A 21591-nucleotide genomic window follows, 5' to 3' on the forward strand; every position below is an offset into this window, starting at 1 on the left:
CATCCTCTGCATAGGCAGTTTCCCTCTGAGGCTGTTTGCATGGGAGTAACATGGTGGTAACAGAGATCGAGAGCTTTCCTTGAGTTCTACTACTTGGAGTCAAGTTCCAAGGGCAGCTGGTCTCCATTTGAGAAGGAATCCTATGTGAGGGTAGACTTCTGGGAGGTGCTCCTTCCCCTTGGCCTCTCCAGTCCACCTGAGAGCTCTGACTCCCTGCGATCAGGAAGATACAACTCTCTATTCTCATGGGCCCCTACCCTTAACCATGTCTGTGAGGGAGTAGAGAAGGCTTACTCTTCTTGATGAGATCCTCATTTAGGAGGGGATTAGAGGCTTGTCTGCCCAAGGTTTGCTCAATTTGGGGGATGACCAGAAACATGGAATGATTCTGAATGAGCCTAAGCCCATGTTCTCTGGCCCAGGAGGCCTCACCTGAGACAAGTCCTCAGAACCAATCTAAGTGTGCTACAGATTTTCCTTTTCTGTTTCAACCCTCCACATCCCTGTATCCCAACCACTTGGGTCCCCTGGCTGGACCAGTGGTCTGTGGATAGACTAAGGATCTCTACACATGTCACTTCATTTAATTTTCACATCACCTCTGTAAGGTGAGTGGTAGCGCTCCCATTTTACAGCTGAGTACACTGGAGTTCAGAGACTTTAGGTGACTGTCATCCACCCAAAGGCAGAATGAGGACTGAGTCTGACCTGCTGACACTTAAAACCTGTGCATTTCCACTGTGCTGCCCTGCATTACATCTGGCAGGACTCTGGAGAACTCAGTCAGCAGCCCTCCTTCTCAGCCAGCCTCTAGAAATGGGTATGGGAAGCCAACTGGTCTGTGGCGCACTCTAGCCATCAGCCAGGAGGCTCTGCCAGTTGTCCATTTGTGGGATGGCAGGATGTGAAAGAGGCTTTCCTCCCGACCTCACAGCCCTGTCACCACAGGGAGGAGCAGGGTGTGGGGGACACGGCTGAGGCATTTTGGCTTTGCTAACTGATCTAGGAAGAGCGCACCTTGCCTTAGTCTGACTGAGGTTGGTCTTGGGCCTAGCCTCTGGGGAAGGAGGAGAAGCCCAGAACCCCAAGCTCTGAGGACGCCCCAGAGGGAGGACTCCTCAGCTCTGTGTGCTATGTAGGCATGGCCGCAGCCCAGCCATGCCAGCCTTCCTGGGAATGGTTCCTTTCCAGGTGACCTTGCGAATGTCCTTGGTGGGCAGCGGAGCTGGGTTGGTGGTACTGGAGAAATCACGTGAGTCTGCTGCTGCCAGTGACAGATCCCATTCCTTTCCTGGTAGCTTGGCTCCAGAGACCAGAGGGAGGCAGGACAGGCTTTGGGCAGCAGGTAGAGGTGCCTCAACTTTCAGGGTCACACCAGTGCAGCTAGCACCGGGGTGGTGCTGGTGGAGTCCCCTGCCATTTGTGCCTTTGCGACCTCACTGGTTGTCAGGAGATGAAGTGAGGAACATGAAGGCTGAGGCCACCTGCTCCCACTCCGCCCCCACCTCACCCTCATTCCCATCCCAGCAGCAAACAGGTCACGCATGGGACCTGTGGGAGGCAGAATCCTTCTCCACATTTTGCCAAATGCAAACTCAGCATGCAGAGAGCAGGAGCTGACCCCCAGAAAACGCTCCCATCACCCTCTGTCATCACCCCAGGCACAGGCCTCTTCCTCCCAACTTTGCCTCCCTCTCAGGCTGATGGCTGGTACCAAGAACCCATCTTAGACCACTTAGGGGGCAAAGGTGAAAAGCTGGCATGTGTTAGAAGGGCTCAATTGGCTGTTCTGTGGTGGCCCAGTGGCACCCACAGTAATGGTGGCTTGGTACAGTGGGTCCACATGGCCAAGGGAGCCTCTTGCTTCCCCTTCACAGCTCCTCTGACCCTCCAACCCACCCGAGCCCTCCGACCAAGGTGCCTACCTCTCGGCTGTCCTCCCGGGTGGAAGAGAACAACAAAAATTCAATTACCGGTACCTTTTCTTTTAGCCTTCGCTGCAGCCTGTCTTTGGAGGACTGGAGCAGGGTAATTTTGGGCCGCTCCCCGATGCGTTCTGGAATAATACTGTCTTTGCGCTTTGTCTCGGCCTCCGGCCCCCCTGGCACTGGTGTAGGTAGCCTCTCAGATGCTGGTGGGGCTGGGGCTTCAGGGCTGTGAGGAGGCTCAAGGCCACAGTGGCCGGGGTCCTCTGGGGTGTCTTCTAATTTGGGGCTCTCGGTGTTCACGATCTCTTTGGCATTGCGGTGGGCACCTGCCTCCCCCTTGTCGCCTGGCGGGTGCTTCATATTGCTGTGGTGCCAGCGCCGGTTTTGGCTGTAGCCGTGGTGGGTGGGCCTCCCTGAGGCATGAGGCACTGGGCCCCCTTGGTAGGACTTCTGATGGTCCCTGTTATGTTTGGCACTGCCTGGTTGGTGGTCACCGTGCTGCTGGGGCTTGTTCCCTCCTGGAGGTCTCTGCTGCCGTCTGCAAATGGAAGGAGAAAGGCAGAGAGGAGGTCATTGCATGGCTGAAAGGGTCTCTGTACCTGAACACTATGGCAGGAAGTCATTGTCATGTCCATTTATTCATTCTTCCATAAATGCTTGAGAACTTTCTATGTATTAGGCTCGGTTGATAAAGAGTCAGACAGGTTCTTCACTTGAAAATCAGTATTTTATTCACTTATTAGAAGATTCACGAATCTAGGCATGTGGAACAACAGAAGATGCGGAGAACCCTCCAACCTCTGCCCCAGCCACCAGTTATATCCTCAGGCTAAACTGAGGTTGTCAAGGAGGGCCCAAATCCAACTAACTGGTGATCTTATAACAAGAGGAAATTTGGATACAGAGAGACACCAAAGCTGCTGTGCACAGAGAGAAGGGCTCATGAGAGGACAGAAGAGTGGCCATCAGCAACCTAAGAAGAAAGGCCTCAGAAGAAACAGCTCTGCTGACATCTTGGTCTTGGACTTTAGCACCTGGGATTGTGGGAAATGAACTTGTACTGTTTTAGTCACTTGGTGACAGTTGGTTAAGCCAGCCCCAGCAAACTAATGCAGAAGTGATCTTTAACATGCTGGCTTTAGGCAAAAACAGGGCTTCCAGTTACTTGACAATACTTTCTAGGCAGAGCACAGCACAGCACATGGAACACATGGAAATTGAGGGCCGAACTCAATATCTGGATGTGTGGATGGATGGCAGGTGAAGGAGGAACAGAGGGGCATCTCAGGACTTCCGGCCTATGCATGAGGCTCTGTCTTGCTTAGAATCAATTTCCATGTCACCCTCTGGGTAGTTTCTTTGCCATTACTTCACTGGCAGCGCAGCTGGAAGAAGGTTGCCATGTGCCCTTCAGAAGTTGTAAAATGGTGAAGAAACTGGCAAAAAGATGTTATCTTTCCAAGAATCAGTCCATATTTCCTTTCTGATCTATCTCGGTCAGTGCATTTTATAAACAAACTGTGCTTATTCATTGCTAGTGCTTATCTCTCAATTTCTTTCTTTCTTTTTTTCTTTCTTTTTTTCTCTCTTTCTTTCAGAATATATTTATCGAGAGAAAGAAAGCTTCTGTCTAAGAGAGAGACAGAAGGGGTCCTGAGTGAGTTGCCAAAGACTTTGGCTCTTCTAGAGACTTTTATAGAGCAAAACCATAAGGTGAAGTGGGTCTGGATGGGGAAAAATGGGAACTGGAAAGGCAGGCGGGCATGGGGTGGGACAGAACCATAGTCAACTAATAAGATCAACTATTCAAGTAAAAATGACTAAATTGGACAAATGGGAGTAGAAAGAGGGCGTACTCAGTAGGGGGTTGGGACAGAGACTCCTGGCTTCCTCAAGGTGATCTAACCTATTTAGAATATCAATCTCTGATGTTTATACCTAGGATCTCCTTACATTTGTTTTACCTTTTGTCTTGAGATCTGTCCCACAGCAGAGGTGTCTACCTCCTTCCAAATTGCAAGGTATCTGGTCTTCTGCATTGGCTCCTTCAAGAGCCCAGTCTTATCTGACTGCCCATAATATTTTAAACTAACTCAGCTGCCTGTAACCTTCCTCTCTTATACTCAATTTCAATGTCTGCTTGATAAATTTTTATCTGTGAAATTCTGGGGATATCTTGGGCTGAGGTAAAATATATTATTTCTTTTCCACTAAAATTAGTTTCGTGGAAAAGCTTTCCATTTAGTGACAGGGAATTAAAATGGTTAAGTGAGGAACACACGTGTAGTCATATTTTAGTTCCCACCAAAAATGGCAACTTTAAAACCCAATGTATATTAGAAGTGGAAATTAATAAGAGCTTTTTGGAGAGAAGTTTGACAATTTTCTTCAAAAGCCTCTAAAATATGCAACCACTGAATTTTGCAATTCTACCCGTGGTAATGAATCCAAAGGAAATGATCAAAGATGTATGTAGGAATTTAAGCACAGTGATATTTAGCATGGCAAAAACTGAACATGGTGTAATTAAGGCTGTAGCAACAAAGTTCACTCTTGTTGATGGAAGTGTGGTGTCATTTAAGGCAAGTATTTACATACGTAGAAAAATCTGGGAGGATACAGATTTAGCCACTAAAATGCTAACAGGGGCTATCTCTGGGAGATGAGCTGTGGAGTTTTTCTTTTATGTTTTATTTATTTTTTCTAGATGACCTTGATTTCTTAATTAAACTTTTTTTATTGAGAGGCAATTATGGATTCACATGCATTTTAAGAAATCATACAGAGAGATCCTTGTGACTTTTACCCAGCTTCTCCTCATAGTAAAATCTTGTAAAAACCACATCAGGATGCCTACGCCGACACAGTCACGATACAGGACATTCTCAGCACAAGACCTTCCTCTTGGTCTCTTACAGCTGCACCCACTTCCATCTCAACCCACCCCACCCTCACCTCCTGGCACCCACTCACCCATTCTCCATTTCTATGATTTGCCACTTTGGGGATGTTGTAATAAGTGGGATCTTACATTTTTGAGATTGGCTTTTTAAATTCTGTATGATTCCCTGGAGATCCATCCTGGCTGGGGGGTATAACAAGGGTTGTGTTCCTTTTGGTTGCTGAGTGGTATTCCACTCATGGATGTACCACAGTTATTTAGCCACTCACGTGTGGGAGGGTACCTGGGCTGTTTTTGGTTCGGGGTTATTATTATCAAGTGGCTCTGGCTTTTGTATGAATGGGCTTTCACTTCCCTGGGATTAATGCCCAGCCTTGCCTTTGCTTGATCCTAAAGTAGCTGCATTTTTTTTTTTTTAACTCTCAAAAGGTTTTCTAGAGTCACTGTATCATTTTGCCATCTCATCAGCAATGCAGGAAGAGTTTCAGCCATTATTAAATGATTTTTGTCTCTTTCCCTCTATGTTTGGGATTCCAGTGACATGGATGTTAGACTTTTTGTCATTGTGCCCAGGCCCCTGAAACTTAATTACTTCCTCTCTAGTCTTATTTTTCTCTGTTTTTTTGTATCGAGTAATTTCTACTGTGCTCTCTCTCATTCTCTTTCCTTTGTCCTTCTAACTTAGCATAGGGCCTATTCATTGAGTTTTTAATTTAACTTGTAAGTTTCCATTTGGTTCTTTCTCTTATCTTCTATTACTTTGCCAAGACCTATTTTTTTTCATGTTTCAATGTATTGTAGTCATTCTTTTAAGTTTTTTTTTTTAAATGGCTGCTTTAAAATTTTTCTTGGATAATTTAAAAACATCCACCATCTAGATAAATGGCATCTACTGTCTTCTAACTTGGGATCTTTCTAGTTTTTGGTATGACAAGTGATGTTCAGTTGAGACCTGGACACTGGGTATTATCCTGAGACTGTGGATTTAATTCTGCTTGGTCTTCTCTAATGTTGCTTTTGTCAGTCATCGTTGGCTGGATGGGGGCCAGACCTTGGGGTAGAAGGCTATATTCCTCAGTGTTAGGACCATCCCTGATACTTAAAGGGGTTCCTCGAAGCTACTGGGAAGGGGTAAGGGTTCAGCTCTCCACTGACTCTCCACTCACACTGTGGAGCCAGGAGCTGTCACCACTGGGGACTCTCATTAGGCTGCCTTTGACACCATCTTAGCACAGACAGGTAGGGGCACCCCTTTCTGCTGAGTGGGGCTTGTGCACTCTCCAAGCAGTCTCCAGACACACAGAGAGGTGCCCATTACCAAGCACTAGGATGAAAATCCCACCTCTCCTCACTTAGTCACTCTCATACCAGTGTGATGGTGGGGGGTGCTTGTCACAAATCGGGGAGAGGCTATACCCTGTCATGAGTCTTCACTGGAGTGCAAGATGAAGCCATAGCTTTGCCTGGGGCTTTGGCATGAAGGAAAGCAGTTGTACCCTGAAGTGTTCTGTGTTGCTAGACTATCCTTTCCTGGTCCCCTGGCTATAATGAGGAAGGTTTTTATGGGGGCATGTTTTGTTATTATCTGCCTGTTCGTCATGATATCGCTCAGTTTCTTATCTCTTTAGCTCCAGGTCTGAGATGGGTGAAGCCATTCAAGCAACTTACCAAGGTGCCATTCCTCAGTTCCCTGGCCTGTCTGCTTTCTTCTTCCCATCTTTCCAAGTCTTCTGATATTTGTTTTTATATATAATGCCCAGAATTTTTAGATGTCTGTACTTACTTTAATAATCTAGGAGTCATTATAAACATATCTATAGAAATGTGGTTCACTGATATGCATCCGAATGACTGGGTGCCCCTCGGTCTGAGGAGGCCGGTGTGATGTTCTCATCCTTGCCCATGGTCAACTTTGGTGAGTTCTGATGGACAGTCCTGAACAGTGGCCATGTTGCCTTGATCCTCCAATGGAAGAGGCAGGCCCTTCACCCCCTGCCAGAAACAGCCCTGTGTATACCCTGTATCAATGCTATATTTAATCTCACTCCCCGGGGTGTAACAGAAGGGTTGGAGTCACAGGCACTAGTATCTGGGTACAGCTGAGTCCATCGGTAGAGCCAGAGACCCTGAGTCAGGTCTCACTCAGCGATCCTATCACCAACCGGTGCCCAGATGGCCTGGAGGAGATAGAGCCCTGAGTCCGCTCAGATGGCTGCAGCCCTCATTCTGAGAAGCAGGAACCAGCCAGCCCTAGCAGAGCAGAAGGAACTCTAGGAAGGCTGGGGGCGTTGCTCAGTGATACAGTGCTTGCTTAGCATGCATGAGGCCTGGGTTCCACCTTCATCACTGTCAAAGTGGTGGGGGTGTGGAGGGAAGAAGAAAAGAAAATTCCAGCGCCCACAGACAGCTCCCCAGGGTATCACATGCCCGTGACTTTTTGTGAAATTTTCCTCCCTTAATTTCTCAATTATTTTCAACTAACTGGTCCTTTCTCCTTCTAGTCTCTTTGTTCGTTGAGTGTGAATTATTTTTTGGCCCAGGAGGAAACTTGGAAATTCCCTGGCAGATAATGCTTGAGTCTCACAAATTTTGTCATCCTTATTTAGAATTTTTGTGGCGCCTGTAGCTATGGACCAAGAAATGTCCCTAAAGGATGGCTGACCAAACCCTTCCCAGCATCCGTCTTAAAACTGTCTAGTTTCCCAAATGCCATTTCAGGGATTTCCCTCTCTCTGCCCAATGGTACCCCCCTTGCTTGAAAAAAAGAGAAAAGGAAAAGATCTCTGTCCACCTGGAAACGGAAGGAAATAATTTCTACATGGCTGGTCAAGGTCTCCAGAAAGCAATCAGCCTTTTCTGGCAGAGCTTCTGCTGCTCATGTGTGGAAATTTGGGGCCCTGGAATTCCATGTCTTCCTGATTCTAAAGATCTTGGAGCCAGCAGTCGTGACAACACGGCAATGACTGAGAATGTGCCAGGCCACCGAGGATTCATGGGAGTTTTGAGACTCACTCTTGCAGGGGCAGAGGGGGCGGGCAGCTCCTTTGCACATGTGGAGGGCTGCCTTTATTGGAAGGGGAAGTCCACCCTCACTATCTTGATTGGCCAGGCAAGACTACTCGACTCCTAAGAAAGAGGGCTTCTATGGAGCTCACTGGCAGATGGGCTCAGCTGGGTGGACCCTCAGATGCTGGGAAGAGCCCGGACACCCCTGGTTACCAGGTGCATGAAGCTTCTCTTTCTTGTTTCTTTCCTTTGAACAAGGCTTTTCTTAGTTCCCAGGGAACGATTGCTAGCACACTTTTGTGTGTAGGCAGGCCAAAGGCCTTTCCTACCATTTTACAGATGTGTCGACTGAGGCTCAGGGAGGTTAAGTCCCACAGCAGCTTTTCCAGAGGCTCCCAGAGTGTGTTGAACCTGCCCATTCATCCCAGGACCCAGCAGTCACTTCCCATCTGAGTCCCATCAGCCTTGGGACACTGGCCCTCAGGGCAGCAGGGCTGAATTACTACCTAGACTTCTGTGGCACTACCACATGAGGCCAAAGACTTTAGCCTGGGAAGGGCTGCTGGACCACTGGACAGGCCTGGTTCTGGCCTTGCTCCCCAACAATGGAGCCCAGGCTTCCCTGCTCTGGTCACTCACAAATATTTGACAGTGGTCACTAGTTGAGCTGGCCAAAACCAGCTCCTCTCTCTTCTGTGTTTGCTGGCACTGGATTTCGTTGGTATCTTTGTCAGGGTCCAGCTGGCGACTCCCCACGAGACCTGTGGGTTTGAGTTTGGCTGGGCCAGGATGAGCCACTTCTGCTCCCAGCAGTCAGGCCAGGAGGCTGCATTGGGTCTCAGACACATGGATGTGTGGTACAGGTTGTGGATAACAATGAACACCACACGTGGCAGCATTGTATGCAAAAGAGCTTCAGGCATCCGTGTCTCGCCTGCTGACCGTCTGCTCTGACCTTTGCTCTGAGGATGTCATCGCTAGTGAGGCGATGGCTTAAAAGATCAGGATAACATTCCATTCGGGCTACTGGTAGCACCTGCTCTTAGGGCAAGGATACCTTTGTGTTTTTTGGTTTGAGAATGGGTTTTTAGCTTATGCTTTTTCCATCATCCATTTTGTTTATTCTTTCTTGTTTAGGTTCTGAAATCAGATGTCTTGTTTTACTCTAAGACTCCTCTCTTCTATAAAAACAATAAAGTTCTCGGAACACCACTGCTGCAGTTGGGAGGTGGATATAGGGAGAGTAACTTCAAATTTTGTTTTAAAAAATGGTTTTTAACAGTGGTCCAAATACAGACAAACATCTCTCTGTTCGTTTATTTCATAATCGTTCCCAACTAGATATTCCGAGGGCCACTGGCTTATTATGGTTCTCTCAATGTCGGACACTTTACCACATAATTTGTAGGTCTACTTAAAAATTTTTGAAAGCAAAATTCCTAGGGCAAGTGGTTTTGAAGCTATGCATGGGCTCATATTTCTTGCCTTCAGGGAAAGTGATGAGTGCTTATTACTATCATGAGCTCCTCCATTCCTGCCCACCTCCACATTCTCCACCCCAGCTGATGGAGACAGAATAAGAGTCCACAGCTGAGCTGTACAAGGCACAGCCCTGCGGCTCAGGGCTGCTTAGCCCGTTTGCATCAGCATGTGGAGCCAGAAGCATAGGTTACCACACATGTTTGCCAGTTTGCAGAACAATGGAAAACTCAACTGAGGACAGTCATGGAACTGGTTTGGGACAATGATCATAGTGGCCCAAATTCACTGTGCACCAACTATGCACTCCAGGCTAAATAGGATGACAGAGGCTTCCTGAGTCTGTTCTGCAGAGTGCCACTTTGCCAGGTCGAACTAGGAGACTGCAGCCTGCTCAGAGCCCGGCTCTGTGTTCCCAGCTGTGCCAGTTCCTCCCTCTCTCTGACAATTTTACACATGAGAAAACTAAGCATCAGGAAGGTTACTTTGTTCCCTTTGAATTGTCCAGCTAGTTAGCAGGAGAGGGTTGTGCTAGAACTCAGCTCTGTGTTTCTGTTCTAACTTGCTGTCTAAAATACTGTCCCGTTGGGCTTTAAAATCACTTATCTGAGGTCTTAGCACTCTGTAATGAACTGGAGGATATTGTTGCAAGGCTTAGGCAACTGAATCACCTTGCAATTGTTAAGGTAATTGTCACCCTCATGGTGGTAATAGCCACCCTGCATCCAACCTTGGCTGAGTACTCTTGGGCTGATCTACTCTCCACCGAGTCTTCCTAATGATCTCAAAAAGACAGGGCTAGGGGGCATCAGGAACACTACTGCCACCCTGGATAGCCAGCCATACTATAGACTCTGACGTGCTCCATGGCTCTTTCTTTGCTCAAAGTTGGATAGGGAAGAGTTCAAGGTGCAGGTCTCTGCCAACCAGGGTCCAAGTCATATAAGAAGTTTGATATACTATTTCACTATGAGGATCAAATACTTGGGAACCAAATGTGTACTTGGGCAGTGGGATGCTCCTGATGGAGATGCAAGTGTCTGCTTAGCCCCTCCTATCTGCAGGCAGAGGAATCCCTTCACTCCAGGTGCAGAATGAATGCATGAATTGATGAATCATAGGGGAAGGGCTGGTTCATTAATTAAACTTGCTTTGCAAGTCTGCTCTACCTGGGGGTTAATCAGAGATGTCAACGGGCTAGCCCAAGGCCACAGAGCTCCTAAAATATTTGGAGAGAAGGCAGGGGTGGGGCAGCACGTTGTGTGTATGTGTGTGTGTGTGTGTGTGTGTGTGCATGCATGTGCACGTGTTTATATAACAAAAGCTGTTCAGTTGTCCCTAAGGAGCCTCTCAATGCTGCCCAGTCCTACCTGATTTCAAGGCCCAGATCTACCTAGGATCTCACTAGTGACCTTCTAGGTGGTCCTGTAATTACAAACTATCTGCTGTACCCCATCTCTGCTGCCACTGTCCTGTGGGTTCCTCTGATGTCCCCAAAAGCATCCTTTCCTAAAGCATAAAGAAGAACCCTCTTTACATCTCCTTGGGGTCTGACACAGAGCTAAAGTAAGGGCTTTGGTGTGTAGGGTGGCCACTTGCATGGAGTTAAGGATCCCTGTGGGAGAGACAGATGCTTGTCCAGCAGCTTCTGAAACAGGCATCTTCTACAACCAGGGACAAGAGGGATGATGGAAAAGCAGCAGAAGCGCTCGTGGTTTTGTCCTGTTCTGGGGACTTGGAGGGAGGGCAGGCCCTTGTATCTCCATTGGGGAAGACACTTGCCACTCCATCAAGGATCACCCCACTGCCCAAGAACATATTCGGTTCCAAAATGTGTGGAACCCACTGCAAATCCAAATGTGGGTCCCTTACTCAAATACTATTGCGAGTTTCAAAAGAGCCACAATCAGAACATTAAACCAAGAAAGTCTGGGCCCTCTCAGGTAGCACACTCAAGAAGCCAACATGTATGGCACCTGGTGTGCCAGACATGGCTTTCATTTACCACTGGGAGAGAAGTATGATTGTTTTAACTCCCCCCACTTTTTTTTGGTGCCGGGGATCGAACTCATGACCTCACGTTTGCCAAGCAGGTACTTACGTTGCTGAGCCAACCCCCCAGTTGTTTACCCCATTTTACAGAGAGATCAGCAAGGAATAGAAAGAGTAGGTAACTGGCCTGAGGTCACACAGTTTGCAAGTAGCAGAGCTTGAACTTGAGCTCAGGTAGTTTGGTCTCAGCATGTGTGGTTCCAACTACTGTGCTTTCTTGCTCCATGGTTCTGAGGCCCCTGTCCAGATCCCAGGAACCCAGGCAGCCAACACATTGCGGCTGAGCCACTGAAGCCCACATCTAGGGGACCCTCCGCCTTGGTCGGAGTTGAGGGGAGGGGCCGTGGCTGTCCTGTGATAGATGGGTGCAGAAGTGTGGGCTGGACAAGTGAACCCAAGGAAAGGGCTAAGCAGGCCCAGAGCAGGGCAGGGAGAGCCCAGGCGGCTCTGGATGGGGTGTGTGCAAAGCCCGCCTTCCAGCCATGGCTCCGCAGTGTCTGGGCAAAACCGCAAAAGCCACACATGGCCCTCGGGCTCCATTTGTGCTGGGAACAATCCTTTCTCCACCACAGTCTGCGGTGCCTGTGGTACAGGGCTGAGGGCTGGATTTTGGGGTGGTCCCTGGGCCTCACTGATTTTTTTGGGGAAGGGAGGGCTGAACAATAGACTCTGGACATGTCGTCAGCTTGGGACAGCACTAAGGCCCAGGACAGTGAGCCAGGGTTATAGCTTTCATCAAGCTGCGGAAGTATTTCGGTGGCCCAGTCTCATTCCTGCCAGAAACCCAGAGCTCTGGGCCCACCTTGCCCAGCACCAATTTGCTGGGTGGCCTCGGCCAACTACCTACCTCCCCGCATCTCAGTGTTGTTTGCTGCAGAATGGGGACAGCAAGTCCCACTCCAGGTGCCACTTCAGGTGGGTTCCCACCTTTTTGAAAATTCCTGCCAGGATCACAGGGTTCATCTGAACTTACAATGAAATAAAGCCCAGGAAAGCCTTTGGGGAACAAAGGCACATTATAAATATGAAGCATTATTTTTGTTCCAGAGTGAATCAGGCATTCCAAGAATCCTCGGCCTCAAAGTCCTGAGGCAGTGTGTCGTCATGGGAAGAGCACGCGGCTGCCCTGGGGAGTTGTCAGCCCCACGTGAACCTGGAGGAGTGGTTCCAGGGAAAGGCCCTCGCCCTTCCGCTTGCTAGGCCCAGCCAAGCCCCACAGGCTCCCAGGTCCTGCCTGTGGACCCTCACTGCAGCCTGCTGGCGGTTCTGGGCATCCCCCAAGCTAGGCAAGAGCTTAAAGGGAAGAATTCGGAGCCAGATCCCTAGAGTTCAAGTCCTGACACTGCACTTTTAGCTCTGCAACTTTCAATACATTCCTTAGCCTCTCTAGATCTTTGCTTTTTTTGTCTATAAAAAGGTGACAAATAGAAAGCCCGTATCATAGGGGTTTTGTGAGTTTTAAAGGAGTTGAGGAAAGTGCTGTATTAATTGGTATCTGCTTGTAGTAATGTTATATTGTGGGTTTCCAAGCAGTATAGCATACATGCTCCAGATACACACTGTGTATCCATGTTGGCAGGAGAAATGAGGTTGCTCCAAATGTCAAGAGTGAAGGAAGAAGGCACCTTGTTTAAAACCACCCAGGGTGTCCAGCTTCTGGCTTCTGCTCTAATTCTGGCCTCTAAGGCTGCACTTTGGATAGGGTTTCCCCTAGAAAAACTTCATCGCCATGTACCCTGCATCATCATCCTGACGGAGATTGCCCAAGGGGTCCCACAAGCTTGGGCACATTTAAGGACCTTTACCCAGCCCAACCCTGGTCACCAGTGTCCACCCCAACTCACCTTGGCAGTTGGCCAAGGGCTGTAGCTGGCTCTGTGCCACCTCAATTACTCCACAAGCTTCGGACTTCTGATGACCCTGCCAGACTTCACTTTTTCCCTATTTTAATGTTACCGTCTCTGTGCAGTAGGGTAGCCCTCCTTCAAGAGTAACTGGGATGATGATGAAGGGAGATGGAGGGCAGCTGGTTTGAATCTCATGTGTGAACAACTGCAGAACCTCTTGGGGTCTGGTGATGGTAGCCAGAGAAAGGAAGGCCCAGAGCAGGCTCACTGCATGGAAGGGATTTCTCACAGGGGGGTTGCCCCCAGATCAGGGGGATTCCTAGGAGTGTAGTGAGCTTCCAGTCCCTGGAGGTGTCCAGTCTCTGGGCTGTAGTGTGCTCCTATGATGTCCTGTCCTTTACCTGCTCATCGTGCGACCAGAACTTTACCCAGCACAACCTTCTTGCTTCTCAGCAGACCACCTGTGAGTCCTCAGTGGGCCTGTATGATCCAGTGGCAGCTTGGGAACTGGGTGCTTGCCCTCTCCTAGCTGGGTGGTTTTAGACAAGTCTCCTCACTTCATTGTGCCTTTGTTGTATCAATAAAACAGCTCTTACAACATCAGTCCATGCAGTGGCTTCATGATGAGGTCAGAAGACGCATGGCTTCAGCACTTTGTTCCAGCCTTCCCAGGCATTCTCCTCCTCCATTCCCCAACACTGTCCCATACATTGGGGGTCCTGCCTCCATTTCAACTCTCATGGCTGGAGTAAGTGTGGAGTGGACAGACACAAGTGAATACCATACGTATTCCAGGATACAGTAAGAATACTGAACTTGGTGTCATCACTATTTGCTCACCTCCTCTCAGATCTCCCTTGGACATCGATCTCACTTTATCTGTGGTTTGCTTTCTGCAGTTTTAGCCACCTTCATCAACCATATAGTGTGATAATAAGAAATGGGAAATTCTAGAAACCAACATTCACAAGTTTATAAGATGTATGGTTTTCTAAATCCATTAATGAAATCTTGTACTCTCTTGTTTGGTTCCATTAAAAATGTGAATCACCCATTGGTCCAGTGTATCCACACTGTATATGCTACCCACTCGTTAGTCACTTAGATGTCTCTGTGATCAGATCACAGCACTTGCTCAAATAACCCATATTTTATTATTGATAATCCAAAAATACAAAGTGGCCATACAGTACCAGCAATTTGGTTATGGCAAAGAGAAGGCATAAAGTGCTTTTTCTTTTAGTGTAAAGCTGAGTGTTTCTGACATAATACAGAAAGAAAAAGTCCATATGATGAGTTTGTTAAGATTTACATTAAGAACAAATCTCTCTGTGAAATCGTAAAGAAGGAAAATCACATCTGTAGACTGAGGCCCCCAGTGTACTAAGTGCTTAGTGACCTACCTGGTTGCATCTCATCATGCAAGTATCTCATGAACACAAAAAGGGTGAACACAGTATAGTAAGGTTTCTAAGAATGAGAGATGGCATTCATATAACTTTTATTAGAGCCTATTGTGACAAATGTTTTATTTTATTAGTTATTATTATTAATCTCTTTCAATGCCTTATATATATATATATGGATATATATATATCTAACTTTATCATAGAAGAAACCTAAAATGTAGCATTCACTACTATCTGCAATTTCAAGCTTCCTCTGAGGAGCAAGAGCATCCTGGTCTCCCTGAAGAGAGAGGGAATACTCAGATTTCGTGAACACACTTGTGGTTCCTACTTGCCAGGGACACAGGTTCCCATCTAATCTTCGCAACAATCTGTGGAGCCTTTTACTGCCCAAACCCCTCTAGATCTGTTCTTGGCCCCCCTCTTGGGAGCTTGGGATTCATGTTCTTGCTGTGTAGCCAACCCGCATAAACTCTTCCAAGAATTTCTCACCACCATTAAAACAAACCTACAGCCATAGGGAGACCTGAGCCACGTGCAGTGCTGGGTGCCTGAGACAGGCAGAAACAGCTGCTTTCTCTATGACTCGTCAGCTCATGGGGTACACTGCAGCTGATGAAGACAAGCTCAGAAAAGCAACCCCCCACAAAAAGTCTATTTCTTTTCATCCAGACTTTCTATGTTAATGGTTTCACTTCTAGGGTTGGGCTTGGAGATGAGCAGCAGCCCTATCTCTGGGATGACAGATGCTCCCCAACACCTTAATGTACATGCCTGTCCCCCATGAACCTGTGCTTCTGGCCAGCCTTCTTCTAGGGCTCCCTAAGTTTTCCAGTCAATGCAACCTGCTGGGAAGCTTGCTGAGGTGAGGAGATGGCGTGATGGAGGTTTGGCACTGGCCGGCAAGCTGGGGTCTGTAACTGCCTTGTCAACTACAGTTGAATCTTTATTCATTTGTGATGACATTGGATCTGATGAATAAATGACAGTGAAACGACAGAATGAGATGCTGCTTCTTGGGCTGGCTTCCCCTAAAATTTGGATAGAACCACATACCACCTTTGTATCCCTAAACTCAGATCATTAAACTCTGGCATGTCTGCTGGGTACAAGGGTTTAGGCAGCTACAAGGCACCATTCCTGCCCTCAGGCACCTTAAAGTCATGTGGCAGGCTAACTATATTACTCAAAAATGTCATTAGCAACAGCACAAGACCAGATTGGATGTCTCATGCATTCTATGAGTGAGTTTAGGAAGGCTTCCTGGAGGAGGTGGGTGATGGGAGAAAACCGAGGGCGAGGAGCAGAGGAGCCTGGAGGGTGCAGATCGGGAAGTGGGGATGGGAGACATCCAAACCTGTGCAGAGGAACTGCAGTTTCACCCTGAGTCAGGGGTCAGGGGCTGGATCTAGGCTTCCAACCTTCTGTATCGAAGTGCAAAGACCAAGCCACAGTGTGGGGGTTCCTCCATGACTGTCATTTCGCCATACACTAACCTAACATCCTTGAGAAGTGCTCCCCTTGCCCTTAATTCCTCCTCATCCTGTAAGCCTGGCCCTCCTCCTGTTATCGAGCAAGAGACAGAAAGGGAGAGCATCCCAGGAGCTCTCTGCCTGCTTGTCCCTCTGCCTGAGATTCCCCACCGCCAATCACGGCCATCACCACTCTCTCATTCCAACTGCTGTGCACATTTTGGGAGAAGAAAGAAGGAAGGAAACTAACATTCTCCATGGACTGTATTTTAATATTCTGGGACTTTTAGCAAGGTGTGGCCCTGGGATTTTTGAAATGAGCACTCTATAGGAGGCACATTCAAGAGGGAATCTCTGGAGCTGGGGTACCTCAAGAGGCAGGCAGATATCAAGGCTGTGCCTGGGACTGGAAAACTGCAGAGCTGCGGCTGAAAAGGTTGATTACAGGCTCTGGGAGACACCATGCCCTTTTGCCTCAGGCCAGCCCTGGAGAGGACGGCAGGCCCTCTTGGCCAACTCTGGAAGGCTCATGGAAGGGTGCCGAGGTGATGTAAAAACACCCCAATATGAGGAAGCAGAGGAACCAGGGTAGCTTCAGAGCTGCCTGGGTTGTGTGGGCAGTGGAGTTCCATGGAGCTTACAAGACATCCAGGGTAAGCTGCTGGCACCTGCCTCTCTCCATTAGCCATCTCATCCCAGCCACCCTCCTGGGACAGCCTCCTCCTCCTCTCAACTTCATTACTGTCAAGTTTGCTTGCCCCTACAGGGCCGTTTGTTTCATCCTGGGAAGGAGAAGAAATCTGAAAAGGAGCTGGCTGGAGCAGAGCCTCCCTCGGGGCACATTGTTCAGCCAGGACTGATGGGACTGATGAGTTCGTGGTGAGACGTTTCCACAAGGGAGGAGCCATGACAGCTTGATGCATAGCATAAGCCCAGACCCCAGCCTGGCTGTCTCGGGACATGGCTGCGCAGTGATGGTTCCTTGGGCCAAAACCTTTCAAAACACAGACTTGTAGCAGGATGCTGATAACCTTCACTCTGAACGCCTCGTCAGCCAGGCTTTAGGGATGGATGTATTCCAGGACACTGGGTTGGGTTGCAAAGAGGTCTTCCCCTAGTTCCCTAAATCTGGAATGCCAAGCTTTAGGGTAATGAGTTTAAAAACAACCAAAAGCCAAAAGGGGTGGTGCACACCTGTAATCCAAGTATCCAGGAAGATTCCGAGTTCAAGGTCTGCTTGGGCTAAAATAGTAAGTTCAAGGCTAGCCTGGGCCACCTAGTGAGACCCTATCTCAAAATAAAACCAATGACTTTACTTTATGGTAAAAAGTCAGCAAGTAAATTTAGGAGGAATGATGGAATTAGAAAATTTGACAATCAACGTCATAGTAACTGTTTCATCAAAAGAGGCCATGCAGTAAAAAGTTTGAGGGAGAATAGAATATTGGCATAGTTTCAAATGATCTCCCTAAAAGATATTTCTTAATTAAAAAGGGAAAAGACATCACTGCATAGTGAAGAAACTTGGGAGATAACGTCTTTAAACAGCTAATCAAGTTAAGCTTACCATCCGGGGATTAAAAGTCTGTTCTTCCCGGACACAACACCAGGACACATCCTCACTTAAATGTACAACCCAAATCTAATCATGAGGAAATGCCAAAGAAATTCACATTTTGGGCCTGTCTACAGAAAATGACTAGTCGTTTTTGAAATTAAAGTCTGTGTTGTAAAGTGCAGAGGCTTTAGGATGGTCCCAGGTTAGAAGATACTAGAGACACGTCAGTTGAATGTACTCATCAGCTAGGATCATTGGAGAAATACAGGCGAGATCTGTGGATGTGATTACAGTATTGCACGTTTGCTGTGCCTTAGTTCCACGATTGCAATCATTATATTGTGGTTACGAAAAGTCTTTGTTTTAAAGAAACACACTGTAAAGCATTCAGGAGTAAAGGGCATCATTTTGGCAATTTAACTCTCAGATCAGCCAGAAAAGGATGTGAATCGGGGAGAGAGAATACAATGTTAATATTTGGGGCAACCTAAATGAAGCTGAGAGAAGAAAATTTTGTGTGATTCTTGCAGTTTTTCTGGGAAGTCTGCAACAGTCCCGAATGAAAGGTTTTTAAAAAGGAATAGACTTTAGTTAAAAGGGGGACATGGAGAGCTATTCAGGAGGCTGAGGCTCAAAAATCACAAGTTCAAAGCCAGCTTGGATAATTTAGCAAGATCTTGTCGCAAAAATGAAACAGAGGACTGGGGGTGGAGCTTAGCAACAGAATATTCCTGGGTTTCCCTTGTATCACAAAAAGGCACAGAGAGAGGGTATTTTAGAGCTCAACAAAGACTTGCAGCTATTTTTTGAGTCCACTTTTAATGTATCACTGAAACATTAAATAAAACACAGTGAAATAGATGAACAAGGGCCTTGCTTCACCATGCAGGAGGTACAGACCCCTTACCATACAGGTGTCACTAACTGCTCTGGACACAGCTAACTGTGCTTGTGGCTGCTCTGGACCCTCAGAGAGCATAATGGAATGGGAGAGCCAGGGCACAGTCGGATGGGACCTGAGTACCACAATTCTCTGGAGCATGTCAGTTTGCCCTTTGTGTCAACCTGCAAAGCCAAAATTCCCCAAGACAGACCCTATTTCCTAGAGTGGGCTTTATAGTCCTTGTCAGGGGACCTGTTCCTTAGCAGGTAGGGGGAAGATGGGTTTTTATTATTCTTGTTTTTACCCTTGTGGAAACTGGACAGTAAGGGGGCTACCTGGTTGACGATGGCTCAGCCTTTTAGACTTGAGAACTTCTCTCGCACTAAAATATTATCTCATAAGCATCTTTAGGAACTGGAACAAGTATAAGATAAAGAGGTTGTTCAACTGATGTTATTGGAAGTGAATTATAAGGCTTATGCTTAACACCATCATTGAAACATCCATGAATAGAAGTAAACTTGAACCTTTCCCATCTACCAAGTGATGCATCCTCCTGTCTTCATTGTAAACAAGTTATGAAAGCAAAAGCATCATTTTCTACAAAGAAATTTCCAAATGACATATCTCCATTACACTGTGGCTTTGGCACACACTAAACTGGAGGCTAAAGTTTGACTATATAAGGTATAAGAAGAAACGAAAAGCAAAAATTGATTTCGTGGTTCACTGTTTGGAATTCTGGAATTTTATGGTCTTTTTTTAAAAAATAAAACTCAGTTAGTTTGTAATATTCTTGCTTTGTTTCTAAATGACAAGGCCAAGTTTTTAGGAAGTGAGCACAACTGCACAAATAGCATGACAACGGGAGCAAGGAGCAGTCAGACAGGTGTCACCTCCTTTTCCTAGCCTAGGTTGAGCTCTGCAGTCTGCAGCAGAGAACGTGGCTCGGATGGATGAGCTTTTTGGTTCTGCAGTGCACCCAGACACAAATGTGCAGAATTATTACCACTTATGTGTTCCTCGCAAACCAGCCTTTTAATATCTGTGTTCTTGAATGCTTCCTGCCTTTAGCCAACTGTCTATTATGGGTAAAAATTAAATATTTTACTAAGAATAAAAATAATTTAAAACTGTCTAATGGTAGAAATCACTAGAGTAGCTCCTGGAGCTGAGAGTGATCAGCTCACTGAGGGGCTGGCTCTCAGATGGCTTCTGGTGACCTCCATTAAACCCAGTGCTCCCTGGGTGGGGGAGTCTGGGCATCAACAGAGAGTGCTTCACTGTACTGCCCTGAGGTGAAAGGCACCCATGACATAGCGGTAAGGCTACTTTGGCTATTCTCTTAATGCATGCCCCTGGGCAAAGAGCTCATTGGTTTGTGCCTCAGTTTCCCAAAAGTAAAATGGGTAATGATAATGATGAAGGTTATTGCTTAAAGTTCTGAGGGTTGAGTGAGCTGCCCCTTGGCCATGCCTGACACAGATCAGGGGACAAAATGTAGCTCCTGCCATTTCTGCTGCCACTGTTTTACCTGGGTCATGGCTGTGACAGACTCCAGGCACGGAGCTCACTTTCTCTGTAAACTTACAGGCCTGAGCCCAGAGCACCTCCTCTAGTATCTTGGGTTCCTTTGACAGGATCTGTGTCCTCCAGGGGACCTCAGGTCTACAGCTCCATGGAGGTGTTCACAGGGTTTGGATTCTCCAGGTCACACTTGGAGAGTTTCAAGACGTGGTCTTCCATCCCTTTTGGGTACTGCCTTGATCATCTCAGCCAACAGGAGTGCTCTGTCTGTCCCTGGCATCTTTTCTAGACACCTTTGGTATGGTGTCTATGGCTCACCCCGATGGCAGGCAGCAACCACATGTGCTTTCCTGCTCACTGGTTGGCTCACTTAAGCCAAGGCTAGGCTGGACTCAAGATGGCTGTGCAGGTGCTTGTGGTGGGGCCTGAGCCCTAGGAAGTGGATGAGCTTAGGGATGAGGAAAGCCAGTGGAGAACAGAGCTGGGCCAGCAGCTCTGGGGCCTGATCAGTGCATGCCTTTTTGTCTGAAAGAGAGCAGGGCCTTCCAACAAAGCCAATGAAACACCCTCCCAGAGGTCCCTGGGCAAAGATTCTGTCCCTCACAGAGGTGCCCTAGGTCATGGTACATGGGTGTGCATACCTGCACTCCAGTTCAGCTTGCCCCACAGACACCCAGTTTCCCATCTTAACCTAGAGCAACGACAGTGAACCTTTTAGAGCTTTCGGTGATACAAACAGCCCCTTGGGATGTGTGCCATAGGTTCACCGTCACTGGTCTAGGCTAACTCTGCCCACAATTCCCGCCACTCTGGTCTGAAGGCACCTAAATCATGCTGATCTTATAGGTATCAGGAATATGAGGAGAAATGAATACCACTCTAGAGAGACTCAATTTCAGTGACATGAACTTCCAGAGGTGAGAGAAGCCTTAGACACAGGGTGACCAGCTATCTAGAATGGATGGTGGAAGCTGACTTTTCTTTCTGTTGCTTCAAAACTGAACTCTGATGCTAGAACCTCTAAAGGACTTATGTCTGGGCATGCCTAAGAATGCCTAGGGAAAGGCAGTGATGCAGACGACTGGTCATGACAATATTTAAGGAGTGAGAGGCCTGGAGAGGATAACAGAAGTAACTTTAAGCAGGGCCGGCTACCTCCTTGCCCATTCATTCATTTATTCATCAAATACTTACTGAGCATCTACTATGTATGATGTATTGCTCTAGGCAGAGAAATCTGATGAAATGCACTACTTTTGTGGAGTTTGTTACTTGGTGGGAGACACAGTAATAAAAAGAATAAATACATTAGGTAGTGTCAGAGCATGTGAAATTATATGAAACCAGGAAGCCAGGAAGAAGATTTAGATGCCAGTATAGGTTGGGGGCATCCTTGGTAGGGTAGCATTTTTCAGCAGAATAGTTACGACAGGTCTCCCTGACACTGAGCAATTACTGGAGGGAGGAGAAAGAAAAGCCACGTATGTACCTAGGAGAGGAGCAATCCGGGCTGAGGGGACAGCAAGTA

The 21591-nt window shown here is 47.4% G+C and overlaps 1 protein-coding gene across 4 annotated transcripts in view; it reads right to left on the bottom strand.

Annotated features, from left to right (window-relative positions):
* Positions 1–21591, bottom strand: part of Ctif (cap binding complex dependent translation initiation factor) — a 288191-nt gene that overhangs the window by 85156 nt on the left and 181444 nt on the right. For 3 of the 4 annotated variants that reach the window (XM_005005538.4, XM_013157177.3, XM_023566851.2), the window contains exon 8: positions 1974–2466. In XM_005005538.4, coding sequence (XP_005005595.1) covers positions 1974–2466 — 493 coding nt within the window. The remainder of the gene's footprint in view (positions 1–1973; positions 2467–21591) is intronic. The other variant, XM_063231710.1, reaches the window with a different exon arrangement.

Source organism: Cavia porcellus, unplaced genomic scaffold (assembly GCF_034190915.1).
Source record: "Cavia porcellus strain 051 isolate PalLab524CR breed Dunkin Hartley unplaced genomic scaffold, mCavPor4.1 scaffold_20, whole genome shotgun sequence".
Lineage (NCBI taxonomy): Eukaryota > Metazoa > Chordata > Mammalia > Rodentia > Caviidae > Cavia > Cavia porcellus.